The sequence below is a fragment of the Coregonus lavaretus genome, assembly GCF_964263955.1.
Source record: "Coregonus lavaretus genome assembly, contig: HAP1_SCAFFOLD_1412, whole genome shotgun sequence".
Classification (NCBI taxonomy): domain Eukaryota; kingdom Metazoa; phylum Chordata; class Actinopteri; order Salmoniformes; family Salmonidae; genus Coregonus; species Coregonus lavaretus.
The window spans coordinates 1-13,484 of NW_028159697.1; the positions used below are offsets into that span (position 1 = coordinate 1).

A 13,484-nucleotide genomic window follows, 5' to 3' on the forward strand; every position below is an offset into this window, starting at 1 on the left:
CAGCAGGGTAGAACAGTGTTCCTAAACTACAGCAGGGTAGAACAGTGTTCCTAAACTACAGCAGTTAACAGTCAACAACAGTATAACACAACAATGTGAACAGTATCAGTGACCTCGCCATGAAGTACAGTAGCAAGATCACTAAATTGGCAACAGTATGCCTCTCTGTATTCCTATCAACGTGTCAATGTCTTTACTCCAAAGGGCCCCATTGTTGAGACTGTGTCCCCTGGTCAAAAGTAGTGCACACTATATCTGGAAATAGGGTGTCATTTGGGATGCATCCTAAGATGGGTTTGCTGATTTCAAACTTCTCCCATCCTAACTTTGTCCTCTGTGTATGTCCTTGTATCCAGTGTTTGAGAACAAGGACAAGATAGTGATCGTGATGGAATACGCCAGTAAGGGCGAGCTGTATGATTACATCAGCGAGCGACGGCGGCTGAGCGAGAGAGAGACACGACACTTCTTCAGGCAGATCGTTTCCGCCGTGCACCATTGTCACAAGGTAAGAGATATGCTGATCTGAGGTCAGTTTTACTATCTTCTGTATGGTAAAGGCTAGGACCTGGGGAAGTCTGAGCTGATCCTAGATCTGTGCCCTAAGCCAAAGGACATTTTTACAAGGAAGCGCTATGCAGCTATCCCAACCCACACACATCCAATCTCTGTAGTTGGAAACCGAAGTTAAAGGGTACAGTACCCTACAGCAGAGCAGAGTTAAAGGGTACAGTACCCTACAGCAGAGCAGAGTTAAAGGGTACAGTACCCTACAGCAGAGCAGAGTTAAAGGGTACAGTACCCTACAGCAGAGCAGAGTTAAAGGGTACAGTACCCTACAGCAGACTAGAGTTAAAGGGTACAGTACCCTACAGCAGAGCAGAGTTAAAGGGTACAGTACCCTACAGCAGAGCAGAGTTAAAGGGTACAGTACCCTACAGCAGAGCAGAGTTAAAGGGGACAGTACCCTACAGCAGAGCAGAGTTAAAGGGTACAGTACCCTACAGTAGAGCAGAGTTAAAGGGGACAGTACCCTACAGCAGACTAGAGTTAAAGGGTACAGTACCCTACAGCAGAGCAGAGTTAAAGGGTACAGTACCCTACAGCAGAGCAGAGTTAAAGGGGACAGTACCCTACAGCAGAGCAGAGTTAAAGGGTACAGTACCCTACAGCAGAGCAGAGTTAAAGGGTACAGTACCCTACAGCAGAGCAGAATTAAAGGGTACAGTACCCTACAGCAGACTAGAGTTAAAGGATACAGTACCCTACAGCAGAGCAGAGTTAAAGGGGACAGTACCCTACAGCAGAGCAGAGTTAAAGGGTACAGTACCCTACAGCAGAGCAGAGTTAAAGGGGACAGTACCCTACAGCAGAGCAGAGTTAAAGGGTACAGTACCCTACAGCAGACTAGAGTTAAAGGGTACAGTACCCTACAGCAGAGCAGAGTTAAAGGGTACAGTACCCTACAGCAGACTAGAGTTAAAGGGTACAGTACCCTACAGCAGAGCAGAGTTAAAGGGTACAGTACCCTACAGCAGACTAGAGTTAAAGGGTACAGTACCCTACAGCAGACTAGAGTTAAAGGGGACAGTACCCTACAGCAGAGCAGAGTTAAAGGGTACAGTACCCTACAGCAGAGCAGAGTTAAAGGGGACAGTACCCTACAGCAGACTAGAGTTAAAGGGTACAGTACCCTACAGCAGACTAGAGTTAAAGGGGACAGTACCCTACAGCAGAGCAGAGTTAAAGGGTACAGTACCCTACAGCAGAGCAGAGTTAAAGGGTACAGTACCCTACAGCAGAGCAGAGTTAAAGGGTACAGTACCCTACAGCAGAGCAGAGTTAAAGGGTACAGTACCCTACAGCAGAGCAGAGTTAAAGGGTACAGTACCCTACAGCAGAGCAGAGTTAAAGGGTACTGTACCCTACAGCAGACTAGAGTTAAAGGGTACAGTACCCTACAGCAGACTAGAGTTAAAGGGTACAGTACCCTACAGCAGAGCAGAGTTAAAGGGGACAGTACCCTACAGCAGACTAGAGTTAAAGGGTACAGTACCCTACAGCAGACTAGAGTTAAAGGGGACAGTACCCTACAGCAGAGCAGAGTTAAAGGGTACAGTACCCTACAGCAGACTAGAGTTAAAGGGTACAGTACCCTACAGCAGACTAGAGTTAAAGGGTACAGTACCCTACAGCAGACTAGAGTTAAAGGGGACAGTACCCTACAGCAGAGCAGAGTTAAAGGGTACAGTACCCTACAGCAGATCAGAGTTAAAGGGTACAGTACCCTACAGCAGAGCAGAGTTAAAGGGTACAGTACCCTACAGCAGATCAGAGTTAAAGGGGACAGTACCCTACAGCAGAGCAGAGTTAAAGGGGACAGTACCCTACAGCAGAGCAGAGTTAAAGGGTACAGTACCCTACAGCAGAGCAGAGTTAAAGGGGACAGTACCCTACAGCAGAGCAGAGTTAAAGGGGACAGTACCCTACAGCAGAGCAGAGTTAAAGGGTACAGTACCCTACAGCAGACTAGAGTTAAAGGGTACAGTACCCTACAGCAGATCAGAGTTAAAGGGTACAGTACCCTACAGCAGACTAGAATTAAAGGGTACAGTACCCTACAGCAGAGCAGAGTTAAAGGGGACAGTACCCTACAGCAGAGCAGAGTTAAAGGGGACAGTACCCTACAGCAGAGCAGAGTTAAAGGGTACAGTACCCTACAGCAGAGCAGAGTTAAAGGGTACAGTACCCTACAGCAGAGCAGAGTTAAAGGGGACAGTACCCTACAGCAGACTAGAGTTAAAGGGGACAGTACCCTACAGCAGAGCAGAGTTAGCTCACACAGTAAGACACATAATTGTCCTTCTGTGCCCATGTAGCAGCCCATCCCCCAGCCTCCCCCACTCCTCCATCCCCCCCTTCCCCCAGGCCCTCTCCACCTCCAGGTTGAGTACTGCTCCCTGGGGAGACACAGAGAGGGTTGGCCCTTTGTCCTCCACAGACCCTACAGCTGGAGGCTATGACTGATGTCATCGCTGTAGGCCATGGTGGAGTGATGTCATATCCCCAGCTGGGTGAGACTGAGTGTGCATCCCAAATGGCACCCTATTCCCGATATAGTGCACTACTATGGGCCCTGGTCAAGAAAGTGTGCACTATATATGGACTAGGGTGCCAGCTGGGAGAGGCTGACTGACTGACAGGGCTGGCTACAGTTGCTGGTGACATCGTGAGGAGGGAGTTGTCGGGGGCATCCTTGACATCGTAGTGAGGGAGTTGTCGGGGGCAACCGTGACATGGTGAGGAGGGATGAGCCGGACATAGAGATACAATAGATCAGGACAGGGCAGCGCTGCAGTGACAGACTGAAGGATGTGTGGCAGAGTATAGACTTCCCCTGCTTCCTCCCTAGAGATGGAGGGAGGGAGGGAGGGAGGGAGGGAGGGAAATAAAGAAAAAAAGAGAGAGAGAGTTTGCCCACATCTTTCTTTGAGCATGTACATCTGCCTTCAATGGTTAAGTGAATTATTAACACACAGTGCATGGCCTAACTGTTAATGTGGTTCTTCTGGTTCATATTGAACCATGACCACACTTCCTATCACTGGTTGCATTCCAAATGACTCCCTGATCCCTGCATACTGCGTTCATTTTGACCTGGGCCCATAGGTCTCTGGTCAAAAGTAGTGCACTATGTAGGGAATAGGGTGCCGTTTGAGATGCAGATTCTGTGTCCCACATGTTTAACAGCTGTTTAGTGTGTCACCCAACAACACAAGAGATGTTTATGAGAATACATTTTATCATTGAGATTAATTAAAGATGCTGGATTTATATAGAACATGTGCCACTTGAAAAGAACCATTGCAGATGAGCTCACCAAAAATGGTAGACAGAAGAAAGGTGTGTGTGTGTGTGTGTGTGTGTGTGTGTGTGTGTGTAAATGGGTCACAGTTTAATCAGACCTGTCCTGTTTTGTCTTTGTAGAACGGAGTCGTGCACAGGGATTTAAAACTGGAAAACGTGCTACTGGATGAAAACTGTAATATCAAGGTAAGATCTTTCACCTCGTAGAGATTTCCATCTCTTATCTTTCACACGCTGTATTTCAACACCTTAGGGATAGGAGCAGGACGGTCTCTTTTAAAGGTGCAATCAGGGATCTGCGAGTCTTATTCCAGGGTCATTTAACGTTGATTGTCATGCTCTTCCCTCCTCCAGATTGCTGACTTTGGTCTGTCCAACCTTTACCACAAAGACAAGCTCCTTCAGACGTTCTGTGGCAGCCCTCTGTACGCCTCACCAGAGATCGTCAACGGCAGGCCCTACCACGGTCCAGAGGTACACACACACACACACACACACACACACACACACACACACACACACACAGGGTAAGCCACGGATAGACCACATCCTAGGGAACAAGGGAAATGCTTCTCTCCACTTCTGATCTCTGTCATTCTGAAACCCAGACAGTCTTATTTTAGGCCTTGTGATCTGCTGGACTGAATCTGCTGTAATCATACTCTCTCTGAGGCTCATGGAAGTAAGATACAAATCTAAACTACCGGATTCTCACCAGTGGAAAATCCCCAGACCAAATTCCCTCTAATGGTTGGATAGGGGAAACACTGAAGGGAACCCCCATCCCAAAACATGCTCCTGCTGCCTGGGTCTTCTGCTCCTATAAGTGTCTGTCCTTAAGCTGACAAGTGAAGGTAGTGAACACTGTTCCTGTCTTGGAGGAAGTTTACTCACTCACTCACTCACTCACACACACACACGCATACACACACACACACACGCACGCACGCACGCACGCACATCCTGTCAGGCCCAACACAGCCACTTCCCCAACAGCCATCCCAGGTCAGACCAGTCATCTGAAAGGAGTCTCAACATTTTACCAAACATAGACCCAGAATGACTGTGACTTCAGGATTTCACTGAGTCCCATAATTTAATGACTGATTAGGAGCACCCCCTCTCCCACCCTACAGTAAATCTTACATAATGGCCCTTACACCCACTGACCCCGTGTCACCCCTCCCCTAGTCCCACCTCCATTAGCTTCCTGAGAAAAGCCCTTCCTCGGTTTGACACAGTTGGTCAAAGAGGTGGCGACCGACAGAGTCCCAGCCAACAATCACAGTTCTAGACGCGCGCGCACACACACACACACACACACATACACACACACACACACACACACACACACACACACACACACACACACACACACACACACACACACACACACACATACACACACACACATTCTGAGGTTATGGAGTCAGGGGAGTAGACTTCCCCATAGACTAATCGTTCATTGTTTCCCAGCTAGCTGTCATTTACAGAACACTGTGATTCCTGGAGATTATCTCAGCTAATCAGAGAATACAGTCTGTGTCCCAAATGGCACCCTATTCTCTATGAGCCCTGGTCACTACATAGGGAATAGGCTGTCGTTTGGGACGGAGCCTAAGGTTTATACCTCAGAGCCAAAGGCAACCTCATCAGAACAGAACCCAATCACTTAAGTCACAGACCTTGCCATGGCTTTTACGACCGCAATCAGTGTGCAAAGAACGGAATGTTTGGAGAAGAAACAGAATATTTTATTTGTCGTGTTAAAATACATTAAAGGGTTGTTATCTTAGCCAGCAGAGGGGTGTGAAAACAGTGGGAAGTGTAATCACAAACTAACAGTAGTAAATCAGCAGCCTCGAGGTCTGTGTGCTACTGAGGCCACCATACAAGAAAGCTTTGGAGAAATGATGTGTTGTCTACATATCACAAGGGTGTTGTATTGTAACTGCCAGTGTGTTGTGTTTCCAGGTAGACAGTATTGTAACTGCCAGTGTGTTGTGTTTCCTGGTAGACAGTATTGTAACTGCCAGTGTGTTGTGTTTCCAGGTAGACAGTATTGTAACTGCCAGTGTGTTGTGTTTCCAGGTAGACAGTATTGTAACTGCCAGTGTGTTGTGTTTCCAGGTAGACAGTTGGGCCCTGGGAGTGCTTCTCTACACCCTGGTCTATGGGACCATGCCCTTCGATGGGGAAGACCACAATAAACTCATCCGCCAGATCACCAACGGAGAGTACAGGGAACCTACACAGTCCTCAGGTATTAGTTTGACTGTAGCTGTCTCCGCTCTCTCTCTCTCTATCTCTCTACCAATGTCATACTGTATATTGGCTTTTGTTTCAAGTCAAGAACTAAAACACCTGATTCCATAATAGACTAATCACCCAGAGTTTGATTAGCGGAATGAGGTGTTATTACTCTAATAATCACCCAGAGTTTGATTAGCGGAATCAGGAGTTATTACTCTAATAATCACCCAGAGTTTGATTAGCGGAATCAGGAGTTATTACTCTAATAATCACCCAGAGTTTGATTATCTGAATCAGGAGTTATTACTCTAATAATCACCCAGAGCTTGATTATCTGAATCAGGAGTTATTACTCTAATAATCACCCAGAGTTTGATTATCTGAATCAGGAGTTATTACTCTAATAATCACCCAGAGTTTGATTATCTGAATCAGGAGTTATTACTCTAAGCCTGTACACTATGTACTTCTCTGGAGCAGGAATTGTTAAACAAGGCCATAGATTGCTGCTAAAGTCTCTGTCCTCCTCACCTTCCCTCTCGCCCAGATGCTCGTGGTCTGATCCGCTGGATGTTGATGGTTAACCCGGAGCGTCGAGCCACGGTGGAAGACATCGCCAACCACTGGTGGGTCAACTGGGGCTGGAAAACCACTGTGTGTGACTGTGACGTCCAGAAGGACAACAGTGGCTGCGCCTCTTCTCCAACACTAGCACGCTTTATCGACTGGCAGAACCGCACCACAGAGTCGCCCAGGGTGGCGCCGGTCAAGCCTCCCCGCTCGGAACCCCCCGCCGTAAACCCCCATGCTGGCCGCCAGCGCCTGAGGAAGTCCATGAAGGAGAATGACAGCGGAGCGCTCCACCATCGCACCACGGGGGAAGACAAAGACAAAGACAAACCAGGGCTGAAGAGGCCCAAGGGGATCCTCAAGATGCGTGTGTCCGAGCAGAGGTCCCACAGCCTGGGGGAGATCGAGCTGAGTCGCTCCCTGCACTTCCACGAGGGAGGGGAGCTGCCCTCCAGCCCCGAGAGGGATGAGGAGGAGGACGATGATCAGGATCGCCTGGGGGTCTCGCCGGCCAAGATGCTGCCCACCCTCCCCAAGAAGGGCATCCTGAAGAACAACCAGCAGCGGGAGTCTGGCTACTACTCCTCCCCGGAGCACAGTGAGTCCTCTGAACTGCTAGGGGGCAGCACCTCCATGGCCCCACCCGCTAGCTCACCAACAAAGAGGTCCATGGGGAGAAAGGGCATATTGAAGCGCAACGGGAAGTACGGCAACTCCACTTCCTTCCACAGTGGCTTGTCCAATATGGGCTACCACGGGGAAACTCAGGGGGACTCAGGCCTCTCTCGCAGCCAGAGCAGACCCTCCAGTATTGTCTGTGAGGAGATGGGTCTCTCCAATATTCCTCCCTTCATGGGGATGGACTGGCCTTCCTCGTCCCCGCAGCCCAACGTCAGGGCCTGTATGTCGGCTGAGGATCTACTCCAGCTGGCAGGCTTCAGACGGGGCCTCCAGACGGCTGCAGGGGGGCTCCATGGGGGGAAGGTGGGGACCCGAGGGACACCAGGGTCTCCTGGGGACGACGGCAGCTTCTCTCTGCTTGGGGACATGGATGATATGACCCAGGTCTACCAACACGCCCTGGACATCAGCAGCAAACTGACCTAGGGGAGGTGGAGTTAGGAGGATAGGAAGGGAAGGGACATGGGAAGGACACACACACACACACACACACACACACACACACACACACACACACTTGAACCCTCATTTCTGGGTTAGGACTGGCCAAGTATGTTGTGAACTGGGCGTCCCAGCCACCTTAATGTACTGAATCTACCATCTCAGAGACAGTGCTGCTGTAAATGTTTACATGTTTAATAGAGCCAAATAAGTATTGTATTATATGTCTCTCAGAGACACAAACCATGCTGGGGTGAAGCTCATGGAAAATCTCCATTAGGTTTCCTTAAGCACCTTTAGAAGAAGGACTGTTGTTTTTGAATCTATGTACTTATCTCAACGTAATGGACAGTTAGGCCTAATGTTCATGTTATCTCAATGTAATGGACAGTTAGGCCCATGTGTTATCCATTGAGTTATTATATTGTTGAAACAGACAAATATTGCCAGTGTGTTTTGGTCATTTCAAGACGTATCTACTGTATGTACCCTTCAAGAAATGATACTGAATAATAGTATTACTTGATTGAATTGACATGAATGCCATACGTGATATTCCTCATAATCCATCAGGACACCTATCACAGTGGGAAAGTTAAAGAGCAAACAATGTGTATTGGGATAACTCAACTGTATGGGCCGTCCAAAGGAAGTGCCTTTATTAGTGCTATGTTATCAAGTACTGTATTTCCTGGTTAATGGAGGAACAGTTCGATAACCAACAAAACTCCCCACATTAGACAAAACTATAGGGAGACGATTCACGGAGCTGTGACCACGCACTCTCCTGAGTCTAAACGACTTGGACTTGTTCATGTACGTAACCATTTGGTTTCACAGTAGAGCTGTAGTTGTTTTGGAAATGGGACTGAAAGACAGAACGGCTGGAGGGTGGATAGACGTGTAGTCAAAACTTAAGGAGATTCACAGAGTTGTGGCTACAAGCCCTCAAGTCTACATGACTAGGTCATGTGTAGGCCATATGTAATGGAACTGTAGTCGTTTTGGAAAGGGAAATACTGAAAAAAAGAAGGGGGTAGATAGACGTGTAGTTCTAACAGAGTGAGTTAGTGGTAAGGGTTAATGGGTTGGTTGTAGAGGTCTTGTTTGTGGATGGAAGTTGGGTGCTGGACCAGGCTGTTACACCCCTTCCTCCCCAGACTGAAGACTCAGAATGGAGAGAAAAAATAGGGGGCAGAGAGAGAGAGAGAGAGAGAGAGAGAGAGAGGGAGAAAGAGAGAAAGATAAAGAGAGAGAGAGAAAGATAGAAAGAGAGAAAGATGGAAAGAGAGAGCGAGAGAAAGAGACAGAGAGAAAGAGAGAGAGAGAAAGATAGAAAGAGAAAGTGAGAGATAGTAGCTTAGTGTAGCTGGGAAAATAAATGGGTAGTAGAGAGAGGTAGAGTTGAAAAAAGGTAAAATGAAAAGAATGTTTGGAAGGGTAAAAGGAATGTTATGTTTCAGGTAACCTAAGAATTTCAGCTTTAAGTTGGGAAGATATACAGTTCAACACATTGTAGTTGGAAGTCATTACAGCCATTGTAGCTGAATGTCATTACAACCATTGCAGCTGAAATTATTACAGCCATTGTAGCTGAAAGTCATTACAGCCATTGTAGCTGAAAGTCATTACAGCCATTGTAGTTGAAAGTCATTACACCATTGTAGTTGAAAGTCATTACAGCCATTGTAGTTGAAAGTCATTACAGCCATTGTAGTTGAAAGTCATTACAGCCATTGTAGTTGAAAGTTATTACAGCCATTGTAGCTGAAAGTCATTACAGCCATTGTAGTTGAAAGTCATTATAGCCATTGTAGTTGAAAGTCATTAAAGCCATTGTAGTTGAAAGTCATTACAGCCATTGTAGCTGAAAGTCATTACAGCCATTGTAGTTGAAAGTCATTACAGCCATTGTAGCTGAAAGTCATTACAGCCATTGTAGTTGAAAGTCATTACAGCCATTGTAGTTGAAAGTCATTACAGCCATTGTAGCTGAAAGTCATTACAGCCATTGTAGCTGAAAGTCATTACAGCCATTGTAGCTGGCACTGTACAACCTTGATAGAACTGCAAAGTGTTAGCTCACTGTAAGTGTTACATATAGATGTCCTTCTCTTTCTACAGCCTGTGTGCTGCTGGCCCAATTATATGTGCCCTATGAAGCGTGGCTTGGTGAGAGGGTGTAACCTTCAGTGACACTTTGGAACAGAAATAACCCAGGCAATAATATGTTTCAGTCTGTTTGGGTTTCTCTAAGTTTGTTTGGGTTTCTCGAACACCACACGGTTGTTTAAATGTCTGCGTCTGTGTTCCAAATGGTACCCTATTGCCTAGTTTCGAACGCAGCTCTATGGGCCCTTTGTCAAAAGGAGTGCACTACATAAGGAATATGGTGCCATTTGGGACACAACCCAAGACATTTAAACAACCGGGTGGCGTCCGGGAAACCCAAACAGACTGAAACGTATTACTGTTGAGAAATCAATGGAGCCCCACTGTGGAAATGTCACATATGCCAACGGATAGCTCATCAAAATAAATCCAAATCACCCAATGAATGCTTCTGAAAGGTCAGGGGTCTTTATGGCTAAGGGCCCAGGGTGTTACCATAACAACCCACAGTCTTGTTGAGTATTGTTTTGCATTTTTCTGTATTGTATGGACTGAAATTGTATTTTTTAACTGGATTTTACAGTGCTGAAAAATTATACTATGTTAGTATTTTCGTTGGATTTCTTTTTATCATGCTTCTGTTTTTGATTTTTCCAAAATATAGAAACTTTGTATGGCTTTATTTTATGGGCAGAGGGTGTGTACAGGTCTGCTTTAATAACTGGAAGGGGACCTGCCTCGTATGAAATCAGGGTTAGCGGTATGTGTGTGTATAAGGGACTGAAGAGGTTAAAGTTCAACAACAGTAAGGAACAGGTCATAAACACACAAGTGACTCTCTGGGAATCGTAAGACTGAAAACACACACACAGCTACGTAGAATTGAATGGAAAAGAAAGGGGTGTCATCAAGTCTCAACAGGTCTAAGAACCCCCAAGCTGCCCTCTGCCTAACTAGACAAAACAGATGTTAGCCTACATCTGTTTGTTAAAATAGGACATATTACTATAGGAAAACTTGACTAGATATTGTTATCTTATGATAAAGTATTATGTTATTTAAGCTTTATTTTGCTACTGTCTATTGATATTGATGTTAGTATTGTACTATAGTTACTATCTTGTTATAGATGGTTCAACCTGAGTAATTATTTTGTTTGTTACCATCTTAAGAACCATCACAGATCTGCTGTTATAGTTTATAAAAACTATTTCAGAATGTATAATAGTATTGGTCTCCACTGCGTATTGCAGTGGAAGTCATGTTTGTAGTCAGGAGAGTGAGGAAACCCCAAGTTTTCAGAATATCTCCTCCATAGCAGCATTCTTTCTGCATCATCTCAAATAAACAGCTCAATTTAAAAGTCAAGGGTCTTGTCTTCTCTGGTGTGTGTTCCTACGTGCGTCTATTAAACTCTTCCCATACTGACTCTAGTAAAAGTCTCCCTCAGCAAAGAAAATAAGTACTCCATGTGTCCTGTTCTCCATGTTCCTACATCTACACATCCACCATGTTCCTCTTACACTAGCTAGTTGTCAAACAACTTTATTATAGCTGCTAGCTTTGTTTTCTCTGATAGCCAGCAGGAAGAAGACATTTCACAGACCAGGCCAGACCATATTTCTCACTGAGTAATGGCATTCTTTTGCTCCAACTATTTTTCCAAGGGTTCTTGAGAAGATAAAGGACAAGGAGGGGTATTTAACACATGAGGATATAGGTGTAGGCTACAGTATATAATTTAACACAGGAGGATATACAGTGGGGAGAACAAGTATTTGATACACTGCCGATTTTGCAGGTTTTCCTACTTACAAAGCATGTAGAGGTCTGTCATTTTTATCATAGGTACACTTCAACTGTGAGAGACGGAATCTAAAACAAAAATCCAGAAAATCACATTGTATGATTTTTAAGTAATTAATTTGCATTTTATTGCATGACATAAGTATTTGATACATCAGAAAAGCAGAACTTAATATTTGGTACAGAAACCTTTGTTTGCAATTACAGAGATCATACATTTCCTGTAGGTCTTGACCAGGTTTGCACACACTGCAGCAGGGATTTTGGCCCACTCCTCCATACAGACCTTTTCCAGATCCTTCAGGTTTTGGGGCTGTCGCTGGGCAATACAGACTTTCAGCTCCCTCCAAAGATTTTCTATTGGGTTCAGGTCTGGAGACTGGCTAGGCCACTCCAGGACCTTGAGATGCTTCTTACGGAACCACTCCTTAGTTGCCCTGGCTGTGTGTTGTTTCGGGTCATTGTCATGCTGGAAGACCCAGCCACGACCCTTCTTCAATGCTCTTACTGAGGGAAGGAGGTTGTTGGACAAGATCTCGCGATACATGGCCCCATCCATCCTCCCCTCAATACGGTGCAGTCGTCCTGTCCCCTTTGCAGAAAAGCATCCCCAAAGAATTATGTTTCCACCTCCATGCTTCACGGTTGGGATGGTGTTCTTGGGGTTGTACTCATCCTTCTTTTTCCTCCAAACACGGCGAGTGGAGTTTAGACCAAAAAGCTCTATTTTTGTCTCATCAGACCACATGACCTTCTCCCATTCCTCCTCTGGATCATCCAGATGGTCATTGGCAAACTTCAGATGGGCCTGGACATGCGCTGGCTTGAGCAGGGGGACCTTGCGTGCGCTGCAGGATTTTAATCCATGACGGCGTAGTGTGTTACTAATGGTTTTCTTTGAGACTGTGGTCCCAGCTCTCTTCAGGTCATTGACCAGGTCCTGCCGTGTAGTTCTGGGCTGATCCCTCACCTTCCTCATGATCATTGATGCCCCACGAGGTGAGATCTTGCATGGAGCCCCAGACCGAGGGTGATTGACCGTCATCTTGAACTTCTTCAATTTTCTAATAATTGCGCCAACAGTTGTTGCCTTCTCACCAAGCTGCTTGCCTATTGTCCTGTAGCCCATCCCAGCCTTGTGCAGGTCTACAATTGTATCCCTGATGTCCTTACACAGCTCTCTGGTCTTGGCCATTGTGGAGAGGTTGGAGTCTGTTTGATTGAGTGTGTGGACAGGTGTCTTTTATACAGGTAACGAGTTCAAACAGGTGCAGTTAATACAGGTAATGAGTGGAGAACAGGAGGGCTTCTTAAAGAAAAACTAACAGGTCTGTGAGAGCTGGAATTCTTACCGGTTGGTAGGTGATCAAATACTTATGTCATGCAATAAAATGCAAATGAATTACTTAAAAATCACACAATGTGATTTTCTGGATTTTTGTTTTAGATTCCGTCTCTCACAGTTGAAGTGTACCTATGCAAAAAAATTACAGACCTCTACATGCTTTGTAAGTAGGAAAATCGGCAGTGTATCAAATACTTGTTCTCCCCACTGTAGGTGTAGGCTACACTATATAATTTAACACAGGAGGATATAGGTGTAGGCTACAGTATATAATTTAACACAGGAGGATATAGGTATAGGCTACAGTATATAATTTAACACAGGAGGATATAGGTATAGGCTACAGTATATAATTTAACACAGGAGGATATAGATGTAGGCTACATTATATAATTTAACACAGGAGGAT

At 45.7% G+C, this 13,484-nt stretch overlaps 1 protein-coding gene across 1 annotated transcript; it reads left to right on the forward strand.

The window, feature by feature from the left end:
- Positions 1-356: 356 nt before the first annotated feature.
- On the forward strand, positions 357-11,277 carry LOC311122549 (NUAK family SNF1-like kinase 1; the record flags this gene model as incomplete). Its single annotated transcript, XM_084196895.1, has 5 exons — positions 357-508; positions 3,988-4,053; positions 4,222-4,341; positions 5,998-6,130; positions 6,668-11,277. Coding segments are annotated over 5 exons (1,601 nt in total), but the record flags the coding sequence as incomplete, so codon positions are not given.
- Between the last annotated feature and the right edge of the window lie 2,207 nt (positions 11,278-13,484).